The sequence below is a fragment of the Panthera tigris genome, chromosome A2, assembly GCF_018350195.1.
Source record: "Panthera tigris isolate Pti1 chromosome A2, P.tigris_Pti1_mat1.1, whole genome shotgun sequence".
Taxonomy (NCBI): domain Eukaryota; kingdom Metazoa; phylum Chordata; class Mammalia; order Carnivora; family Felidae; genus Panthera; species Panthera tigris.
In genome coordinates, this window is record NC_056661.1 from 146,632,689 (window position 1) to 146,654,392 (window position 21,704).

The 21,704-nt window shown below is 52.4% G+C and overlaps 1 protein-coding gene across 5 annotated transcripts in view; it reads right to left on the reverse strand.

Annotated features, from left to right (window-relative positions):
- The window catches only part of PLXNA4 (plexin A4), a 586,108-nt gene that overhangs the window by 42,458 nt on the left and 521,946 nt on the right, over positions 1–21,704 (reverse strand). For all 5 annotated transcript variants that reach the window (XM_042972611.1, XM_042972629.1, XM_042972638.1 and 2 more), the window contains 8 exons: positions 17,540–17,657; positions 11,334–11,470; positions 9,994–10,158; positions 7,109–7,202; positions 6,417–6,656; positions 5,598–5,744; positions 4,705–4,939; positions 1,739–1,881 (listed from right to left, as the gene is read on the reverse strand). In XM_042972611.1, the coding sequence (XP_042828545.1) occupies positions 1,739–1,881; positions 4,705–4,939; positions 5,598–5,744; positions 6,417–6,656; positions 7,109–7,202; positions 9,994–10,158; positions 11,334–11,470; positions 17,540–17,657 (1,279 nt within the window). The remainder of the gene's footprint in view (positions 1–1,738; positions 1,882–4,704; positions 4,940–5,597; positions 5,745–6,416; positions 6,657–7,108; positions 7,203–9,993; positions 10,159–11,333; positions 11,471–17,539; positions 17,658–21,704) is intronic.

Here is a 21,704-nt window from a genome sequence, read left to right on the forward strand (position 1 = left end):
TAAGACCTACATCCTTTCAAAATGTCAACTCATAGGCATGGTGCTTTAATTTCATAAACAATTGTGGATTTTATATGTCTTAGGCTATAGAGTGACTTCTTTCATTCACCAAATTGGTGCCACCTGGTGTTCTGGTATTAACATCTATAAAATAAACACGGTTATTGCTCGAATGCAGCCTGTGTGGGGGGAGGGGGTTACAGAGATATGAACTGTAAACAAGTAAACACATTAATAAACAAGATAATATTCATTTAGAAAAAAGAGTGAGACCAAGAAAAGGAAGAGCGTATCATAATATAGCCGATGTTTTCATTTGATTATACGACACACCCGTATACCTTATACGTGTCCACACAAGAGCAGACGTGTACACGGAGCAGAGGTGCATTATCAGTGAGGACACAGAGCCTACCACCTACGGCCTTTGGAAGTGCCTCTTGGTATCTATCCACTGAGGAGCCGAGGGGACCCTCCTCCAGACAGAAGTGACTGTGCCCTCGTTATAGAAGTGTGCACACGTGCACACACACACACACACTGGCACACAATTTATTCAACAATTATGGAGAAATAAATGCATATGGGCCCCAAAGTCCCTGGGGACTTGCTGTGTTTTCTGTCGAGATGCACAGCGTCTCCACCCCCTTGAACAACCGTGTAGACGTTCCCGCAGGGGTCGGTACCTGCAAACCCGTGCAACCCCCCGAGCGAGGCGTCTGTTGTTATGTTATGCACGACATAAGTCTTGGAATTAGCCTTAATCTCTACTGTTGCTTTGCCTGGAGAGTTTTGATCCGTCCTAATAAGTATCCAGAGCCCGAAGGCACGACAGTGACGTGCAAAGACTCATCATTGGGAGCACAGACCCTGAAGTCTAACTGCAGGACTCAAATCCTGGTGCCACCCCCTCCCAGCTGCGTGGCCCCGGAGTTCTCTGTGCCTTTAGTTTTGCTGCCTCTCAAAGAAGCGCGACTTCTTCAGACTGCTTGTGAGACAGTAAATCCGCACACACGTATGAAGTACTTACAACTGGACCGGGAGCTTAGTCGGCAGCCCGCTAACAGCGATTATGCCTTACGATTATTATTTTGCCCTGGTTTCCTCATTTATATTTTTCACTTTTCTCTGGTATTTATCTTGATAAGTCATCCGAAATCCCTTTCGGAACAAAGCACAGTATGAATATATGCATAAGCCAGATACTATGCTAGACAGGAAGTGATAAAATGTTCAAAAGATGAGGTCCTGCTGGTACAAAAGACAGTTATATTCTTATCGTTCACGCTTCCACCCCCCCTTCCCAGCACATCACTTATTTTTTCCACATGTATTTATTGAGCACCAACTATGTGGTGAAATCCCTTACATCATGGGAGTTTCCTAAACAGGAGTCCGTGAGCGCGTTACATTAGCTGCCAGATGTGTTGTTTTTGTGTGTATGTACAGTTTTTCTTCAACTTCCATTCAATTCTCAAGGGCTCCATGACCCCTAGAACCCAAATCTACTCCCATCTCTGCTCAGATGGCTCCCTGGCTCGGCCCCATTTCCTCCCGAGGGACGGGCTGGCTGCCGTTGACAAGCGGGGGTAGGGGGAAGCCTTGGGCAAGTCACATCCCCTCCCTGGCCTCAGCTTTCTCACCTCCCGATGAGGTGGCTGCATTTGCAGGTCACCGACACCTTTCTCTGCACTAGCACCTTGATGGGGAAGGCTTGGTTATGGGTCCTACTTCTCACCTCGAGGTCTCGGAGCACAGGATGGTCTTCAATCCCTGGGAACAGCACCCGCATGGTGTACGTTCTGTAATCCAGGAAGGGGATCCCAGCTCCGTCCAGGTCACTGGTCAGTTCATGGATGTCCGTCTGCAGCTCAGCAAAAGCTGGTACAAAGGGAAGCCCATGAGACTGCTGGCTGGGGTGAGCCTCGAGTCTGAGGCTCAGAACCCTCACCCAGGCCTTTAGGAGACACGGGCAATAGGCTGCAGGTGTGCAGGAATAACGTGGGATGTTTTAAGTAGCTGGGGAGAATGATATAGGAAGGAGAGATAGAATGTGTCACAAGGAGGCTTGTCTTGGGCCAAATCCCTTCCAAAGCATGGGTGGGGGTGGCTGTCCATAGATTTGTCCTGCTGCTGGGGCCTGAATGGTTTTGGTTTACAGAATATGCTGGGGGGTAGGGGGGACGTCAAAGGACGGGGGAGGGAGGGGAGAGGTTCCAGTGGTGGAGGGTCTATTCCTAATTCTGCGTTTTATAGTGGGCTAAGTGAAAAACAATTTCTTCTGCAGTCCTAGTTCTGGGCCACGCAGCTCACTGGAGCCTTCAAACCACAAACCATCCAATGGGGCCAAGACGAAGGCTCTGCCACATTACTGTATTCCTTCTGGATAGATATGCAGGGCGTATCTTTGTCTTTCCTTCCTCAAGGTGATGCCACTCCACGGTGAATTATGGTCTGCATGTGGGCACTGCTGTCTGTGGAGGCAGCTCAGGCCTCCAGATGGTCATGGAGCTGCAAGACGCCCTTCCTTCCTGCCCCCAAGGAAGTCTAGCACACGGCCCAGGTGGTCACACAGCGCCAAAGCTGCGGCCACACTCTGTCCTGAGCACAGCCCTCCTCCCAGGCCACCCTCTGCCCCGGAAGGCCGTCAGAAATGACGTGCCAGACCTTCCCCCGCTCCGTCTTCCTCCGGGGCACATGCACATGTACTCGCGTGCATGCATGCGTGAGACACACGCACGTTCACACACAACCAGCGTGGATTAACACAGCCAGTGGGCACCGATGAAATGATACTTCTTACGATTTCCATACACACAAGAATGGGAAAACAGTATTCTGTGGGCTCTACTGATCACACGACACAAACACAACACGGCTGCCCCAGGCACTGTGGACGGGGGCCCCACTGCACCCCACAGTGCCAACTTGGGCCCACGGACCTTGGATCTCCAGGCCTCGAGGCTTCTCATTTGCTTCTCACTTGACGGAATCGTGAGGACCCCACCCGGGCCCCTGGAGAGGCTGCTCCAGACCTCCCCTGCACTGCTCTCCATCCGCACCCCTGGTCACACTGACACGGGGGGGGGGGGGCCCTGCCAAGGCGAACGACTCCGAAGGCAGAGCAACCGTAACGCATCCAAGTAGAACTCACACCAGTGTGTGTGCACACGTGTGCAGGAGGAGGACTCGGTAAGACGTCTGGCACGTGCTGTCACCGAAAGCACTGGTGAACATTCATGTATGTCCTGAGTGAGGAACGCGTGTGTGTTTGTGGGAATGTGTGCAATGCGTGCGTGGGCATTAGTGAGTGTGTGCGTGAGTGACCGTCTGGGTGTGTGTGCATGTCAGTGAGTTGCTGTGGCCGTGTAAGCACGCGTGTGTGTGTTTATGTCTCAAGAGGCCAGGCCAGCGCAGGGCCTGGGTTTGCGTGTGGGTGACGTCCCGGCTTACTCTCAAGTCTTTGGGGAGTCACCTTCCCCGAACCCAAGCTGCCCCTTACATGTTCGAGAGCCAGCTCTGGGCACCCCCGACGAATACTTCCGTGGCGAATCTCCATGTACTTTGCTCTACACCTCTCTCGTCTCACTCACGCAGGAGAGCTCTCTCCCGAGCCAGAAGCCAAGGCCCTCTCCTGGCGCCTCCGCTGACCCTCTTCGGCTGGACTCCCTGACTGCTAATTCCTCCTTCTCCAGAACTTTCCGAGAGGAACCTCGCTTCACATTCCCCTCTCTGCCCGCTCCCCGTTGGGGGTGCTCAGCTGGCGGAGAGGAGAAGGAGGGGGGTGGTTTTTTAATCTGTCTGCAGCTTTCCTTCAAGTCACTAAGCGCCTCCAACATTCAAAGCCTCGTGCCTGCCACACATAAAAGAGATTCTAATCACTACACCTAATTAGAGGGAAGAGTACATTGCGGAGAAAAAAATTAAGCAGCGTAAATATAATAAAAGGCAGTAATTAACAGTCCCACAAGGCAGATGCCAGTGTTGACAGCTAAGGATGTACTGAGGGGACGGGATGGACCCACTTCCCCATCAGAGGGAGCTGCGGCTTCCCTAGTGGGGATGGGAGAGCCCCAGGTACAGGCCGGATTGGCTCGGAGAATAAATCCACGGCAAAGAATCCACTCAGACCCTCCCAGGGTGACTCACGAAATGATATCATGATATCTGGCAGGCGACAAGAGTCTGACTCCTAAATTTCCTTCTTGGATTTAGTGCAGCTGATTTCACATCATGGCGGTGTTGGTAATTTTTAAACATACAGGCTGGGAAACCCTCTTCCTTCTACATCTCAAATCAGCCCTACAGCCGTACCTTCCTCCTCAAGGAAGGGAGCTGCGGGTTGCTGAATGTGTCATGTCAAGACACCCCAAGGTGTCCCCAAGAGGAGAGCATAAAACCCCGGCGGCCAGGATTCTGGGCTGGAAACTGCTCTCACGGAGCTTAGGATGATCCCAGCCTGACCTGGGGAAAGAGGGGAAGGGGGCACCTGGAGGGAGGGGAGAGGGGCCTCTCCCGGGAAGGGGTGGGTCTGCTGGGATAAGGGATCTGTCTGGATACAGGCTTGGAGAGCAGAGTTAGAGGTTAGACACCCGGACCCCAGTGCGGCCTGCAGGTGCCCAGCCCGCTGCCCTGTGTGAGGCGCACGCGCACAGACTCGGGCCGGGGGGTGGGGGGGGGGGGATGTCCCCGGTCCTCCAGTACCTTCTTTGCACTCCAGGGCCACACGCGACTCCAGGTTGTCCATTTGCATCTGCAGCCGCTTCAGCGTGAGGTCACTTTCGCGGGACTTGCGTTTGTAGGCGATGAGGACGGCTACGATGAAGATGACCAGGAGGCCGCCTGCCACGGCGATGCTGACGATGGCGGGCAGGCTGAGCGGGCTGTCCGGGGCCACGTACACCATCCCCGGGGAGTACTCCATGCCACCGACTCGGGCCTGGGGGCACAGCACGCGAGAGGAAGCTGGGAGGGGGCTCAGAGCACCCTGGGGAAGCAGCCCCGGGGCAGGATGAAGGAAAGGGCTCCAGGGAGGAAAACCGTCTCGGGTCGGAACAGAGGAGAGGGTGTGTGGGGGCCTGGGGATGGGTCCGGATGGCTCAGAGCAGGCCACCCCCCACAGACGGGAAGCTGCAAATTCCCTCAGCCGGGACTAATGTCCATCTTCATAAGGAAACAGCCCACGACTGGGACCTAAAGAAGTCTGACACGTCTTCAATGACCGCTCCCTGAGATTCATCCCATCATAAGGATTGGAAGACTGAGGCAGAGCATATTATGGCCCTCCTGGGGCCAACAACGGTGCTCTCCTGGAAGGGTCTCTAGCCTGTAACAGGCCATGCAGCACATCCCTAGAGCTGTTTTGCATGGCCTTTATTGTAGCACCAGCGTCAGGAAAGAATGACAATGCACAAGAAGGAGGTGGGAAGCATGACAGAGAGAAGGAACAAGGGGTGATGGGTGGCCACGAAGGAAGTTCCGAGAGGGCCAGAATCGCCTCCCGGAAAGCCCTGGCAGCCCAGCATGGAGCCGGTCCGCTCACACTCTCGCATCCTTAAGTGCCTGCCCCATCCAGATCGGGGCCCCGCCGGCCTCACCATCACTTTGTGCCTGCCGATGAGGTTGGGGGACTCGCAGAGCAGCTGCACATCCGACACCGTCACCGTGCACGGCTTCTCCCCAACCAGCACGGTGTAGTTCAGCTTCACATTACCCCCAGCCACCGGTGGGATCAGGTTCTTGCCCTGGAGGGACAGGAGAGCCTCGGTTCCCACCCCAGAGTCAGCATCATAGCTCCTGGCTGGCTGCCACGTCTCCCACCCAGGGGTCCCATCCTGCTGGCGAGCTGGTGGAGAGGCCACCTTCCACAACAAGTCCGAAAGCTTTGTGACACATACACTGCCATTCCCCTTTCCTCGGTGGGGAGTCAGTGATCGGGGCACTCTTTTGAGCTCATCCGAGTGCAGCCTCAGAATCCCTCTCAACACAGAGCTACAGTCAATCGGTACCAATTGATTGAAATTGTCACAGGAGTTAAAATTAAGTTGCTACCCATGCTCCAAAGAAACCCTATGCTGTGGTCTGCAAAGGGCTACACGGGAGGAAGCAGTGTGCGCCTTTGACCTCCCAGGTCCTGGACTCGGGGGACACAGGAAGCCTGGGAGGCAGATGGCCAGGATGGGTCCAGCTGCCCCGATCAGGTCTCTACGGCCTGTAAAGAGAGTTTGCCTCCCAATACAAACTCGGAGGCAGTGTTTTCCACGCTCTGGACTATGACACAACCTCTGCTAGGGACGGCGGTCATGAAATTGGGCCAGAGCCCATGACTTCTGGCCTTTCTCTGGGACTTGAAAAGCATCCCCATTCCATGCAGCAGCCTCCCGGCTTCCCACCTCCCGCCCACCACCTCACTCTACCTTCAGGATGATGGGAGTGCCAGGCTTGAGCTCCAGGACTCCTGAGGGCCCGAAGGCCTCAAACACGGGGTTGGGATAGTAGGTGAAGTTGGTCTTGTTGAGGATTAGCAGGGACTGGACGTTGTCCAGGATGAAGCCAAACTCCTCAGGCCTCTCGGTCAGGTCAGACTGGTGGTCGGGCCCCAGAGCGAGGGCCGGAGCCTGGCAGGTCATCTCAGTGGCGTTCAGGACCTCACAGAGCTGGAGAAACCAGAAAGGGGGACTTATGCAGCGCCTGAACCCATAGAGCCCCAACGCACCCACCAGCGTCCCCCCAGTGCCATCAAACAGCATGGCGCTGACCTGGGCCGCCACCCCTCCGCAGCCACGACCACATAACCTGGGCACTCAAGCAGCAGACTCTGCAGTGGCATCTAGATCTGCTTTGTCCACGGCGGGTGTGGCAGTGACTAGGGGATCTCTAAGCTAAGGGGCAGCACCGGAGGTCTGAAAGGTGGAGGAATGAGGATATGAAACCCCAGAACCCCCAGAAGTGACTGCTCTTCCGTGCCTGTACCCCAAGGTATGAAAATGCCCTCATGTCTGCTCCCTCATCCCATCGTCCCAGTGCTCCAGGGTGTCTGGGTCCCGTCAGGACATGTTGAGTGGTGCTCATGCTCCCTGCCCGTGTTCCCTGCCCACCCTGGACTCACATTGATGTGCTCCTTCCCTCCATGCTTGGCACGGATCTGGGGATTCTGTATGAGGTCCAGGTGAGTCCCCCATACGGCGATGGGTGTGTTTCCACTGCCCGGGGAAGAAAGGAGGAGGCGTGTCAACACGGGGATAGGAATAGCAAAGGCACTTGAAGATGATGATGATGATCAATCAGGCTGAGCTCTGACATTAAAGACAATGATAGCCAAGAGGCGTGATAATGTTCACAGGGACAATGATGACAAACTGACTGAATAATGATAAGGATGAGCTCTCAGCGGCCAAGGGGACGACAGTGATAACCAGATGTCTGCGGCTGTCCAGCACTGGGCTCATCGAGAGCTTGGACACCCGTGGAGGCTCTGAAGCCTCCTGACTGGAGCCAGATGTTTCTCTGCAGCCCCTGGTGTCTCTGCCCCAGCCCTCACCGATCTCAGGGAGATTTTCACACTAGCCTTGGCCTAATGAGAGCCTTGCTCCAAGACGCCCCCCCCACCAGACCCTCCAGGGTCTGAGCACTGTCTCCTCCCCAGAAATTACTACAATTTCATCTGCAACAGTTACAAGCTTGGCGAATAAAGAATCTCTGTCACCCACATTCATTTCTACCTCCCTATGCATCTGCTCATCTCTGCACTCCCAGTTATTCCCTGGCTTCCTCTCGCCCTCCACCTGCCCCTCCCGCTCCCTCTCCCTCCCCCCCAACACGTGCACACACACACACAAGCATGGGCCTACACACACGTGCACATGCATGCTGGGAGATTCCTGTAAAACCCAGACAGGCTCTTCTGCCCATGGCGGTGTTCCACAATGGTATTCTGCTATCTGGCCATCTCCCAATCTTCTCCATCACCAATTCAACACGCGTTTACCAACGGACCCGCCCCCCCATCACTGATCCTTAGTAGCCCAGACTCTTGGGAGCAGTCTGAAGCCTCACTCTGCAGAGCCCCACCCCATCGGAGAATTTGTTCACTGCAGCAAAAACTCTAGGGCCGGCTGGCAGGCCCCAAACCTCCAACCTCCCTCTTGTTATGAACGTGACTCAGGGTCCACTACTGAGTGCCAGGAAGGACAACACCTCTACTTCTGTGACAATGACATGAGGAAGAGCTGAATTAACCCAGACTGTGAATTCCTTAGGGAGCTGTAGAGTTTGTCTAGGCAAAGGGCTACACCAACTTCCTAGATTCCCGGGGCCTCAGGGGGCAAATCCCAGAATAGCTTTCTACAGACTATTTTCCCCCTCTTTGTGCCTCATATTCATCTGCTTTAAAATCACGGCTATAGCTTATAAACTTTGGGTCTTAGGACGTAACTGCTAAGGACAACCAAATCTGATCTCAGCAAAGGCTGCCTTTCGTGGCTGTAAGGCGGGGGGTGGCAAACTTTTCTGGAAAGGGCCAGAGAGTAAATATTTTAGGCTTCCCAGGCCATACGGTCTGTTGCAATTACTCATCTCTGCTGTTGTGTTGAGAAAGCAGCTACAGACAAAACATATATGAATGAGCATGGCTGTGTTCCAATAAAACTTTATTTATAAAAGGAGGCAGATGGCCAGATCTGCCCCCCAGGTTGGAGTCTGCTCAACCCCAGTTTAAAAGATTGTTCTCTGTACTGGACTTGTCCTTGACGCCCGCTTCAGCCAGGGAGACCACATCTCTATGCGTTCCCCCTTTCCCTGATGCCAGATGTCCTCTAGAACTGAAGCCCACGGTGGGGAGGGTGGGTGGGGGGCAGTGGGAGAGAGCTGGGCCAGGCACTGCACTGTGCATATGCGTTCTGCTTACCCCTCCCAGTGCCCCAGGAGGGAGCTGATGGAGGAGAAACCATGAGCCCAGAGAAGTCAAGTAACCTTTAAGGTGATTGGTTACTTTGGCTGGTTAGAAGTAGAGCTGGGCTGAGCCCACTCCTTCTGACCCCAAGGCCTGTTCCATTCCACCTCAGCCCCTGATCCAGCAGTTTCCCAAAGGTCAGCAGGGCCCTTGGTGTCAGGATGCCCTTAGCATCGCCTTCCCATTACAATGTATCCCCCAGGGACTGGAACAGCGCTCCCTCCCTGAAGGGAGATGCCACACTCCACAGCCCCACCAAGGGGGGACTGGGAGGGTCCCTAGGGATCCTGGAGTTTCCAAAGCCCCCTGTGAACCTCTCCAGAGGGGAGGCCGGGAAGTTACGCAGCTGGTACAAGTCAGCTTGCGAATGGCTGAGTGAGAGGTGGCCTTAGAGGGCGTTGCTGTAACAGCACATACCTGGCTCCCTCCTAGGACATGCGCTCTCTATACTTGTTTTGGGCCCCCGGGAAAAGAGCAGGGAACAAGATCTACTCCCTGCCCTTGAGGAGTTTGCAATAGAGGGAAGGTCGAAGCAAGCAGACAACTCGGGGTCATGACAGAGCAGGACAGAGGAACGGCAGGATGCTACAGAAGCCCAGAGGACAGACATCTGAACTGCACCCTGGTGGTCAGGGCACGTTTTTGTTCAAGAGCAGGCCAAGAAGAAGTTGGATCTGATCTCTTTCTCCTGCATCCCTCAGCAGGATTGGAATTATCGCCCATATTTGCCAGAAGGGAGGTTCAGGGGAAGAGGACTGGCACCCCCTCAGCAGTCACTATGGCGGGATCATTTCCTCCAGGTGTACCCACCAATGCTCAGATTAGGGGTCACGGGCTCTTGCCGGTCAGAGCTTGGCCCCAGGGGCCGGGTCCCATTCAGAGGTGTTCTCGGTGGAAGGAGGGCGCCCTGGAAGGAAGGTCTGATTTGGGGGGTGCTCTGAGTCAACCCCGATTCATCAGTCCTCAAAGCCGAACTGGGTCCCAGAACTGTCCTTGGCTCTTGAGAGTTGAGGAAGGAAAACTGAGGTCAGGGCTGCCCCTACCTGACTATGCTCCACTCTGGCTCGATCCGCACGATGGTGGGGTCCTCCACATACTGGAAGAACAGGTCCTGGTGGATGCTGGCCTTGTCCACTTGCACCATCACCTTCATTTCTAGCACCTCATCTGAGGACGTGGTGTTGCAGACGATGTAGGACGGAGAGCGTCTGCAGGGAGGGCAGACATGGAGCTGGGGTCCGGGTGTTGATGGGGACAGGGGTCCGGGTCAGGGCCCTCCCACCCCTCCCTGTTCGTCAGGCTCCTCAGAGGCAATAAGTCAGCGCTGCCTCAGATATAAAGCTCCAGGCACTACTGCAGAGACTTGACCCAACGGTAGACAGGTTCCTCTGAGCCCTCTTTTCAACAAGGCCTTATCCTGGGGCCCTGTCCTGGGCCTGTCAAGCCCCATTTGTAGCAAGAATCCTGCTAAGTCAAAACTCCCGACCCCCCTCCAGTTGATACCTGAGTACCCTGGGCTGCCTTCGGCAAGAATCCTGTTAAGTCCCTTTAGCAAGAGTCTCCCTATTCCTATTCATCTTAGTAATTTGCCATCACTGACCCCCTCACTATGCTGCTTGGCTATAAATCCCCCCATGTCTTTGCCGTATTTGGAGTCAAACCTGATTTCTTTCTTTCCCCCTTGTGATACTCTTGGCGCCTATTGCAATAATCCTGAGTGAACTCTTCCTTACCATTTTAGCAAGTGTCAGAACAGTTTTTTCTTGATCACTGGCCTGACTTCAGATCTGTCACAGCCCTCAGCATAGTTCTGTCCCAGGAAAACCTCTCCTGCAGAATGTCACGTCCCCACCAAATCTGAGTCCTGCATCAGATGAACCTCCCACCTCCCTCCTATACCCCAGGCTCCTGGCTTACAGAAGGTGTGCCCTTTTGGGCCTGGATGGTGGAATCAGTGGGGAGAAAGTCGGCTGCCCTTGGAGGTTGACCCTCAGCCAGCTGGGGTAGGGGCCCCTAGCAGATTTCGGCAGGCCTGGCTGGCTCTGCAGCAGCTGGAGAGAGGCTAGCCTCCAGGCAGGGGCTCTAGATTCCCCAGGGACTCCTGCGGAACCCGAGGGTTCTGTACAGCGGTTGGTATAGGGGCACAAAGGCTAAATGGTGGGCAGCAGCATGAATGGGGTGCCTGGCAGTTCTCCAGACTGAGGCAAAAACATCCACAGCCAGTTCTGCCCATCAAATCCTCCCTCAAAAAGAAAGGCCACTTTCTCAGGGAAGAGAAGGCACTTCCAGGAGGTTAGCCCTGGTCGTCTGCTGCCCTGAGGCTGCCCCACCGGCCCCACCCACTGGGCTGTGGGCCCCCGAGGCCTGCCTTGAGCTCAGTTACCTGTGGAAGAGGCAAGGCTGCTTCCCGAACATCACCACCACATTGCTGCCCGCGTTCAGGTTGGTGCCCGTGATGGTCACTTGGGTGCCCCCCGACATGGGCCCCCGTTTGGGCTTCAGGTCCGAGAGAGTCAGCGTCTGTGCAGGAAAGGATCTGGCCTGAGACACAACTGGGGCAGGGTCTGAAGAGAGGCAGCACCCCACTCCCCGGAGCTGCCTTCTGGAATCCTCAGTAACGGTGGCCTCCCAAAGAGCCCATGAAGATTTTATTGAGCTTGTGTGGGAAAGTGACGTTCTGGACCCTGAGAGCTTACACCTCTATATTCATAACAGTAGTAATAGCTGCTATATGCTGACGTTTTAACTGGCACGCTTTATACCTTCATCCATCTCTATATAATTTATTTGCTCAGTCAATTCTACAAGGTAGGTATTATTACCTATTTTACAGAAAAAATTCAGAGATGTTAAGTAAAGTTCCCGAGGTCACACAGCTAAAAAGTGGCACATCTGAGATCTGACTCCAGAGCTCTGGTTCTCCATCACCTCTCCAGTCTCGGGTGCTTTTGGGAAGGTGACCTGTTCCTTCCATGGGCCTGTTAAGAGAGCTGTCCAAACGCTCAGAGGCCTGAGCGATGGGTGGTGAGGGCCCCAGGGAAACCCAGGGGGAGGAGTGAAGAAGGGTCAGGGATGGAGTGAGGATGGGGAGGGGGCACCTGTGAGCTGAGGATCTGGAGTTGTGCTTTGCTCTTTCATTAGCATTTTAATGGAAAAAAACTTTCCTCAGTCCCAGGTGAGAAGCCCGTATCTGCATTTAAATGAAGATTTCGCTCTCCCCTGCCCCTTAAAGAATTCTGCACCAAAAGTTGAACCTACTGGGCTCCCAGCCCGCAGGCGACCTCCCCAGGAGAGGCCTCAATAACACCTCGGGAGGAGGGGAGAAGCCCCAGTGAGGCTGGCAGGTATGCGGGGTGGTGGGGGGCCCGCGGGGACACTTGCCCACCGCCCAGTGTCCGCCCCACACGTGGGGCCCATCTGCCCACCGGGTCCCTGCAGATCCCGAGCACCTGGCACCCACAATGCTAAGGAACCCCTCATTCTGGAGCTGCTGCTGGCTCAAATGGAGACTGGGACACAGGTGGGGTGAGGCTGTGGAAAGAGTGGAGAACAGCTCTGCCCAGATCATGCTGTGGGACTCTGGACAAACCATGTAACCTCTCTGATCACAAAATCAGGGAGCTGGATCAAAACATAGTTATCTCAAAGGGGCCTGCCGGTTTTCCGGTTCTGTAACTTGCAGTCACCTCCCCCACATGGTGCCTTTGTCCCACTGTCTGGAAGGGAAAGAGGGCGCTGTCTGTTCGAGGCAAGGGGGGGCCTAGAGATAAAGTAAAAAAACAGGCAGGTTAAGACAGATGGGGGTGGCAGCAACGTGGGAAGAAGAGGCTCTCTGGCAGCCTGTGGGTGGGGTTCTAGAAGGGGTGGAAAGGAGTAATCCTTGTTGGCCCTGCAGTGGCGGGCTGGGGGTGGGGGTGAGGAGTGGATGATACTGAGACATGTTTTAAAGTTGTGAGAAACTATTAATTATTCAAGTCATGCTTCATAAATATTTCACGGCGGGTTTGCACGGGAAATCAAATTCTGTATTACTTGCCACCCCTTCACTTGGCTCCTGGCTGGAGGTAGGGAAGGGAAAGATTCCCTCTGTGGAGATCTCTAGGGACAGAACGGGTGACGAGACCAAGGATGCTGATCCCTTGGCCTTGGCGGTCGGGTTCTGGCTTTTGGGTGAATAAACCCACACATCAGAGTCTGGCCTGATTTGTGGAGGGAAACTGAATCAGACTCAAACCTTACTCCCAATCTCAGCACAGGGAAGGGGGCTCCCCAGCATGCCCCAGGTCCTGAGAGGCATCCCTGAAGAAGAGGCTCCCCCGCGTGCCCCATGTCTCCGGAGGACCCCTGGGAAGGGGTTCCTGAGCTGTCCCAGGACCCCAGAGGAGTCACGGGCTTCTCTGTGGGGCCCAAGTAGGGCCACCTGCAAGCTGCCTGGCTGTGTGGGGAGGCTATGAGGGCTCCGAGATGCTGGAGAGAGGGTCACTCTGTCTCTTTCCACCTCTCAGTTGAGACTCATGGGAACCTCTGCCCCTCATTCCCTCCCTGGACCCTGAGGAGCTCTGGGGTAGCCTCAATGACTGGGCCCTTAAATGCACAGGAGGGACGGGGGAGGACCCGAGCTCCCCAGCATCATTCCCCTCCCTGAACGTCTTCCCCAGTGGACACGTGGCATCAGCACAGTCCCTCACAAACCGCCAAGTCCCAGGGCCCCACTGGGCTAGTGCATTTTTTGCCTTGTGGCAACAGCTCTTTTGTTTACTGACTTCTCTTTCTGTCCCAACCTCTTCCCTTGCCATCAACCCCCTTCCTTCTCCCTCCCTTCTTTTCCCATCTTTAGGTGCACTCCTATCTTATGCCAGGAACAGCCTCCCACTACTCCAGATCCATACGGAACATCCTATCCTGCCTTTCCATCCAGTTTCTTCCATGAAGCCTCACCTTGATGCCCTGCATCTAACCACATCCTGCTCTGGGGCAAAAACCGTCATGCAGGCAAGACTGACCTTACCTGAGAGCCGAAGGGGCTTTTGAATGTTGACAACATAGGCTCCTTGTAAGAATTAAGCCTGGAACCGGATATCAACGGGCACACAGCAGCTGTTCTACAAACATTGTTTCTCCTAGGCCAGTGGCCCTCAGGCTGGGCTGAGTTGGAATCTCCCGGAGAGTTTTGTGCCCCACCTGTAGTGTGTGATTTAGCTCAGGGGGGCTCTGGAGCATTTTGTTTGAAGCTCCTTGGGAGAGTCCAACATGCAGGAAGGTTTAGAACTGTCTAAGTACCATGGGGGCTAACAAAGAAATAAACAGCCGGGGCTTCATCTCCAAAGACTTACTGGTCTGACAGAGGGAGCAGGGGCTCCAAGAGGCAACACGGAGTGTCATGCAGGCAGATGCCATGGAATCCCCAGTAAGCCAGGTTCCATGGGTGCTGTGGGCTGGTTATTCGGAGAAGGTGTGGAGTGGCTCACAAGCAGGCTTGGAGGATTGAGGAGGACAGGGCTTGGGGCAACGTGGGGAAGGAGATGGAGAAAGGAAAGGGGTCAGGCCATGCAAAGCCTCGGGGAACAGAATTGGGTAGACAAGGCTGGCCAGACCGAGGAGACTGGACCACAGCTAGAGGCAGTGGGGCCCTGGGTCCTTCTTGAGGTGGACCCAACATTCTACAGGGTAGATGGATTAGGATTAGAATGGGTTCCAACCTTCAAAGTCAGGGATTTAAAGAGGCCATTGTAGCAGCCATGAAAATGGGAAAAGTAAGACTCTAGGACCCAGTGATGGAGTGGTTGAAATCAGAATTAAGGGAAGCCGAGCCATTGTCCACGATAACTGTGGCCTGGTGACGAGTCCCTGACAGAAATGGGCAAGTGAGGGGGGAATGACGCGCTGTGTGTGGGAGTTGACAGCCTGGGTGGGTCACAGAGGTGATGGCAGGACAGGGGGCCCCGGTGGCCTTTGAGTGAGTCACGAAGGGGAGAGCCGCAGCTGGAGACCTGGCAGAGATCTCTAACACCCAAAGCAAACTCCGGCTTCCTGAGGTAGTGGTCGTTCCTATCACCATCCAATCTGTTGCTGCCACGTGACCCCAGGATAAAAACTGTTCGGGGCAGGGGCGCCTGGGTGGCTCAGTCAGTTAAGCATCTGACTTTGGCTCAGGTCATGATCTCACGATTTGTGAATTCGAGTCCTTCTTCCAGTGAGCCCCGCTTCTCTCTCTCTCCTCCCCCTTCCCTCCCCACCCAGGCCCCTCCTGGGATTCTCTCCCCCTCTCTGTCTCTCTCTCTCTCCTTCTCTCTCTCTGCCCCTCGCTCACTTGCGCCCTCTCTCTCGCTCCCTCTAAAAACTAAACAATACATAAAACAAACTGCAGGGCAGGTGACTGGCTGGCCAGCACTTGCTTTGGCCAGGTAATTTCCGAGCTGGATTTTGTGCCCAAGTTTGGCATCCATGCCACACCTCTAAACACTTGGGGAGTGCTGTCTCTGCCTCTGTCTCAGTCTGTCTGCGTCTCCCTCTCAGTATCTTGACTCTGCTGGATTAACAACTTCTGGGTATATACATACAGATAACGTACGGTATACATGCCCTCTCTCCATACACACACACACACACACACACACACACACACATTTATTGCTGATTGCCTTCAGGTGTGTTGGGTTTCCCTTGGCAACTTCCTCAAATCCTTTCAGAAGAAGGTGGGGGTACAGATCCTAAAGAGCCAGGTAAACTTACCCATCCATTAAACCCATTACACATGCGTGTTCTTCTACGTGAGCTCCTGCGTGTGCAGTGAGAGCCAACTGTGTTTAGAAGGAGGGGAGGTTTTCAGGAGTAGAGGGGGAGCAGAGAGCGCGGGCGCCGGCTGGAGGGGCGTCTGATGCACCCGTCTCCATTCCCGTCTGCACGTACGCCATACCTCTCCTTCTAGACCTCAGGCCCCCGAGGGATGGGCTGTGCCCGGTCTAGGTCATCACTGTAACCCCCACAAGCCGGGGCCACCGAATTAAATTATGAAATTCAACCAATTAAGCAAATATTTATCAAACAATTTCATGAGAAGGATCCTGCCAGGTGGTGCTAAAGAGTTGTCAGCTGAATGGAGAAAGAAGGAGGAGGAGGAGGGAGGCAGATGAAAGAGGAGGGAGGAAGGGGCAGAGGGTGGAAAGTGGGCTCCCCTGGACTGTTCTGGAGCATTTGATGCCCATCCATCACTTCAGGCTTCCAGCTTCCAAAAGCAGCTTAGAATCATGAGGAAACTACCCCATCACAGCCATCATTAATCCGAGAAATCAACTGGATGGCAAAACTTTGAAAATGAGGCAGCGTGAGAGGCAACAGAGACGCCCATGCCTCCCGCACACCTGCCGGACATGACAAGGCTGAGAGGTCCCGAGAGCCCAACCCCGCAGAGCCCCTCACCAGGGGCCGCCTCTGCAGGGCCAGGGAGGGTCCTGGCTGGAGGGGATGTGGAGGTCAGGGTGAGGTCTGGAGACAAGCCCTGGGAAGGGAAGGTGGGGTAGGGGTGCAGGTGAGGTGGGGATTGGGGTGGGGTTAAGGAGGTCATGGGACGGGGTGTTGGTGAAGTGGGGGTTGGGTAAAGAAGGTCATGAGATGGGGTGCTGGTGAGGTGGGGGTTGGGTTAAGAAGGTCATGAGATGGGGTGCTGGTGAGGTGGGGGTTGGGTTAAGGAGGTCATGGGACAGGGTGCTGGTGAGGTGGGGGTTGGGTAAAGAAGGTCATGAGATGGGGTGCTGGTGAGGTGGGGGTTGGGTTAAGGAGGTCATGGGAAAGGGTGCTGGTGAGGTGGGGGTTGAGGTGGAGTTAAGGAGGTCATGGGAAGGGGTGCTGGTGAGGTGGGGGTTGGGTAAAGAAGGTCATGAGATGGGGTGCTGGTGAGGTGGGGGTTGGGTTAAGAAGGTCATGAGATGGGGTGCTGGTGAGGTGGGGGTTGGGTTAAGGAGGTCATGGGAAGGGGTGCTGGTGAGGTAGGGGTTGGGGTGGGATTAAGGAGGTCATGAGAAGGGGTGCTGGTGAGGTGGGGGTTGGGGTGGGGTTAAGGAGGTCATGGGAAGGGGTGCTGGTGAGGGGGGAAGGCAGAATGAATGTGGGTTCTGGGATAGAAATGACAGGGTGCCCGCGTACAGGGAGAGGGCAGGCCATAGTAGAAACACCGGCTGCCACAGAACCCGTACAAGAAATGAGAGAGGTGACCCAGCCATTTTGTGTAATTTTCACAACAATACCATGGGGTAGATGTAAGTATTATCACCCCCGTTTTAGAAATGAAGACACTGAGGCACAGGAAGGTTAAGGAACTCACCCAAGTTTGCCCAGTGAGTGGCCACGCTGCCACTGGGCCAGCTGGGGGCCCTGGGCCTGGGAGCCACAGCAGCTTCCCTGGGGCCAGGCCAGCCACCGCAGGTTTGGATTGGGACCCAGCCTTTCAGATTTAGAGGGCTGTGCTCTCACCCTGCAGGACAGACTTCCACAAGCGGCCTGGAGTCTGCCCACAGAGGTCTAGCCGGGCAACAACCATGGTCACGAGGTCTGTAGCCCGCGCCGGTCAGGTCGCCGACGGCAGGGACTCACCATGAAGTAATAGAGTTGTGAGGACCGGGCCATGAACTCGGGCCGACACACGGCCACACAGATCTCCACGAAGCCTGCGTGCTGGCTCGGCTTGGCCTCCCCCATCTCACACACGATCCTGCAGAGAGGAGAGGACAGACCCTGTGGTCACAGGACTCCCAGATGTGACCCCTGGGCCCCATACCTACCCAGGCCTTTTCTCTGCAGTAGGGTCTCAGGGGTGGGCAGGGGAGGAGGAGGGGAAAGACACCTGATTCTTCCCTGCAAGGCTCCCCTTTGGTTCTCAGGAAATGAGGAAATACAACCTACAGGGGTCTCCTTGGAGACCCTTGGAAAGTGAGGAGCCTAGGGGAGGGTCCCTGTGTCCTGACCCTAGACACCCACTCCCTCGTTCAGGAATTGTCCACTGAATTGTGAATCAGAGGGTGGGAAATGTTTCAGCCAAATAGCACAGGGAACACCGCTGGCGTGGCCCAGAGAGGTAGTGACCTTCCCAAGGGCCCACAGCATGTCAGACAGGGACCCTGGAGCAGACTTAATTAAGGTTTTCAGACCCTCACTCAGGGGCACTTCATTCCCACTGCATGGACTGCCTCAGTGGAGTATTTTCTGCCCCCCCCTCCCCACCCCTGGTGCCAGCTGGCCACTTGGCTGGATGGAGAGACTCGTGCTTGGGGGGAGAGGGAAGGATGGAGGAGAGTCACACATTTGTCCCTTTTAAAAATGCTCATTGTTTTAATTACAAAATTTGTTCATACTCCTCAAAAACAGAAGTGCGACAGTAAAATTAAGTGTCCCTTTTTCACTCCTAATCTCTCACAAAAGCTTGGTGTATATGTATATATCCTCATAGACCTTTCTCTAGACCTATGCAAACACATATAGTGTGTGTGTGTGCGTGTGTATACACACACACACACACACACACACACACACACAAGATCAATATATAATTAAGATCTCTATTTTACAAATGAAGAAACTGAGACACAGAAAAAGTTAGGCAACTTGCCCGAATATATATATTTGCAAATATACACACACACGTTCTACTCAGAGACACAGCGTGGATTTGCCTCGTGTCAGGCACAGCCCTCCTGTATTCTTCCTGACAGCTTCATTGCAGTTCATACTATGGCTGCACCATTATTTATTTAACTATCCTCCTCCTGATGTACATTTAACTTATCCTGATTTTTCTCCTACTCCACATAACCCTGCAAAATGAACCAACTTTTTACACATACGTCCCGAAGCATTGCACATTTATTAGAATAAATCTCTGAGGAGGGAGCTTGCGGGGTCGTTGTTTAGGCATTTAATGTTTGATAGGTAGAAGAAAATAATGGTCCAAAAGGGTTGTTACCAATTTGCACTTCCGTCAAAAGCAACAGAGGGAGATTCTTTCACTCTTTTTCCAAAGCTAGATATTATCAATCCTTTGACAGTTTTTCCAATGTAATAGGGAAAAAAGATCTCCTTTTTGTTTTCATTGTTATTTCCCTGATTACCAGTCACGTAGATAGTTTCAAGCATGTGTGTGTGGCTGTAAAAAATCTTAGATAGCCTTTCCTTTGATTTGTCTGAAGCTGTCTCCTTATATTGCTAATGGATTGTCTTTTTGTGGGAGCTTCTGAATGAGCAGTATTAACTTTTGTCTGTAGTAAGTATTGCAATTATTCTCTCTTAGCCTGTCATCTGTCTTTCAACTTTGTTTGTAATGTCTTTTGCTCCACTAACATTTAAAAGTATCTGTGGTAAAACTGCTCCTTCTTTTACTTTGTGGCTTCCAGGTTCTGTGTCTGTCTTAGAAAGAACTTCTGGGTGAGAGTCCAGTAAAAAGATATGCCTTTCTGTCCAGATAGCATACCTGGCACACGTCCAGCGTAAAGAAAAAATAGAAAGTATATGAAAACACTTGCCGTACATATACCTCCTCCCACCCCATTTCAACCATCCAGAAGTATCTGTTGTCAGCATTTTGATGTACATGTTTTCAGACTTCTTTATCTTTTATAGAATTAATTAGAAACTCTAGTCTGCTTGGTAAATGATGTTCTCACTAATACACCTTTAGTATACACCTGGTCACGATTCTTCTGTAATATCAGATTTCATGGCTATATAGTTACCTGCCTGTGGATGTACAATAATTGATGGGATTGATTAATTCCCTATTTTAAAATACACAAATTGCTTCTAAATTTCCACTGTTAAAAATAAGGCCGGGGCGCCTGGGTGGCGCAGTAGGTTAGGCGTCCGACTTCGGCTCAGGTCACGATCTCGCGGTCCGTGAGTTCGAGCCCCGCGTCGGGCTCTGGGCTGATGGCTCAGAGCCTGGAACCTGCTTCCGATTCTGTGTCTCCTTCTCTCTCTGCCCCTCCCCCCTTCATGCTCTGTCTCTCTCTGTCTCAAAAGTAAATAAAAAAACGTTAAAAAAATTAAAAAAAAAATAAGGCCCAAATAAGTATTCTTGCAAATAAATATTTGTGCATTCTGGTTATTTAAGTAAAGTTCTAGAAATATTATGACCAGACTGAAGACTTTCAATCCACACTTCTAAATTTCTTTCCACAAAATTTGTCCCAATTTACATTCTCAATATGAATGTATGAATATGTTATTTCTCCTGCTTCTCATCTGCACTGGACATTGATTTTTAAAAATTGTTCCCCATTATTTTAATTTTCATTTCATTGATTACTAATGATTTTAACTTTTTTACATGGCTTTTGGTTCTTTGTCTACTTTGTGAATTGCACAGTCATGCTCTTTGCTCATTTTCTGATATTTACTTTTTTTTTTTAATGGAACCTCTTTGTATGTTAAGAAAAAGCATGTATTAACTCTAATTGGTTATAACAATAGTCCCAGTTTATCATTCATATTTTTCTTTGAGTTTTGATGAACAAATTTTAAGTTTTATATACTCCAATCCCCTGATCTTTTTCTTTATAATTTTCTTCTTTTGCTGTTATGCTTAGCACAGTTATACTTCCCTTATTTGAAATCAAATAAATTCTCACCTGCATTTTCTTCTAGTCATTCCACAGATTTATTTTTGTCACTTAATTCATTAATCCATCTGGAATTTATTTTGGCGTATAATGTGAAATAAGAGTCTGGTGTATATTTTTTTCAGGGAGTTAATGAGGACCACTTATTGAATGATCTTTGCTTCCCTTGCTGATTTGAAATGTCACCTTTATCACATCGCTGACTTTTTATGTATCAGGATTCTTTTCCTGGGTATTCTATCTTATTCCACTGATCTAACTAGTACCACAATATTTCAATCATGTGACTTTATAGTAATATATTTTCTATCTGGCTTTGCAGGTCCAGAGTAGGGCATTTTGAAGTTCCCCAAATCACAATATATCAGTAGCAGCTTGCTTTTGGTTTTGTTCTAGGAAGGACTTAGAAAGTTGAAGGAGCCACAGAAAGATCTTTGGGCAAATAAGCAGTGACAGACCATTAGGTGAGTTCTATCAAGAATAGATCCTTCTATCATAGCATCTACTAAGAGCACTTTAGGAAGATCTGGAGGGAAATCAGGAGGAAGTGAGGATGGTGGTACTGATGGTTCCAGAATCACGAAACCTGCGCAAGACCAGCAAGCTGACAGGTAAACCGCACTGACATACCCATGGGAGACCTGCAAAGAGTCAGTAACTCACGCACACAGGACAGGTGGTAAGGTGTCACTCTGGGAGGGGCAGCAAGATGGTATAGAAGATAGATTCTATCGTGCTGGTAAACATTTCATGGGAGAGTCTGCTGGGCTGGAGAATTGTGCTTACTTATTTCCAAGGCAATGATACATGACTCACAAACGTCCTCTAACAGGTGGATTGGGAGGTAAAGGTCAATCATGGAATGACCCACTCCAGGCACCAGCAAACTGCACGGAGAAAAAAACAATCCAAAATTCCCACAGGCCAGAGAGTGGGTGTGGGGTTTCATTTTCAGTCTCCACAGAAAGGACCAGAGGTTTAGCTTCTTTCATAATTGGAGGACATGAGTGGGGAGTTAGGGACTGCAGGGGGTCGGGAACTGAACTCACACTTCTCTTGCAGAGTTTCATTTTGCTTTGTCTCACCACTACCCACAGTCACACCCCAAGGAGGTAGTGATCACTTTTCTCTTCCCTCCCAGTACACTA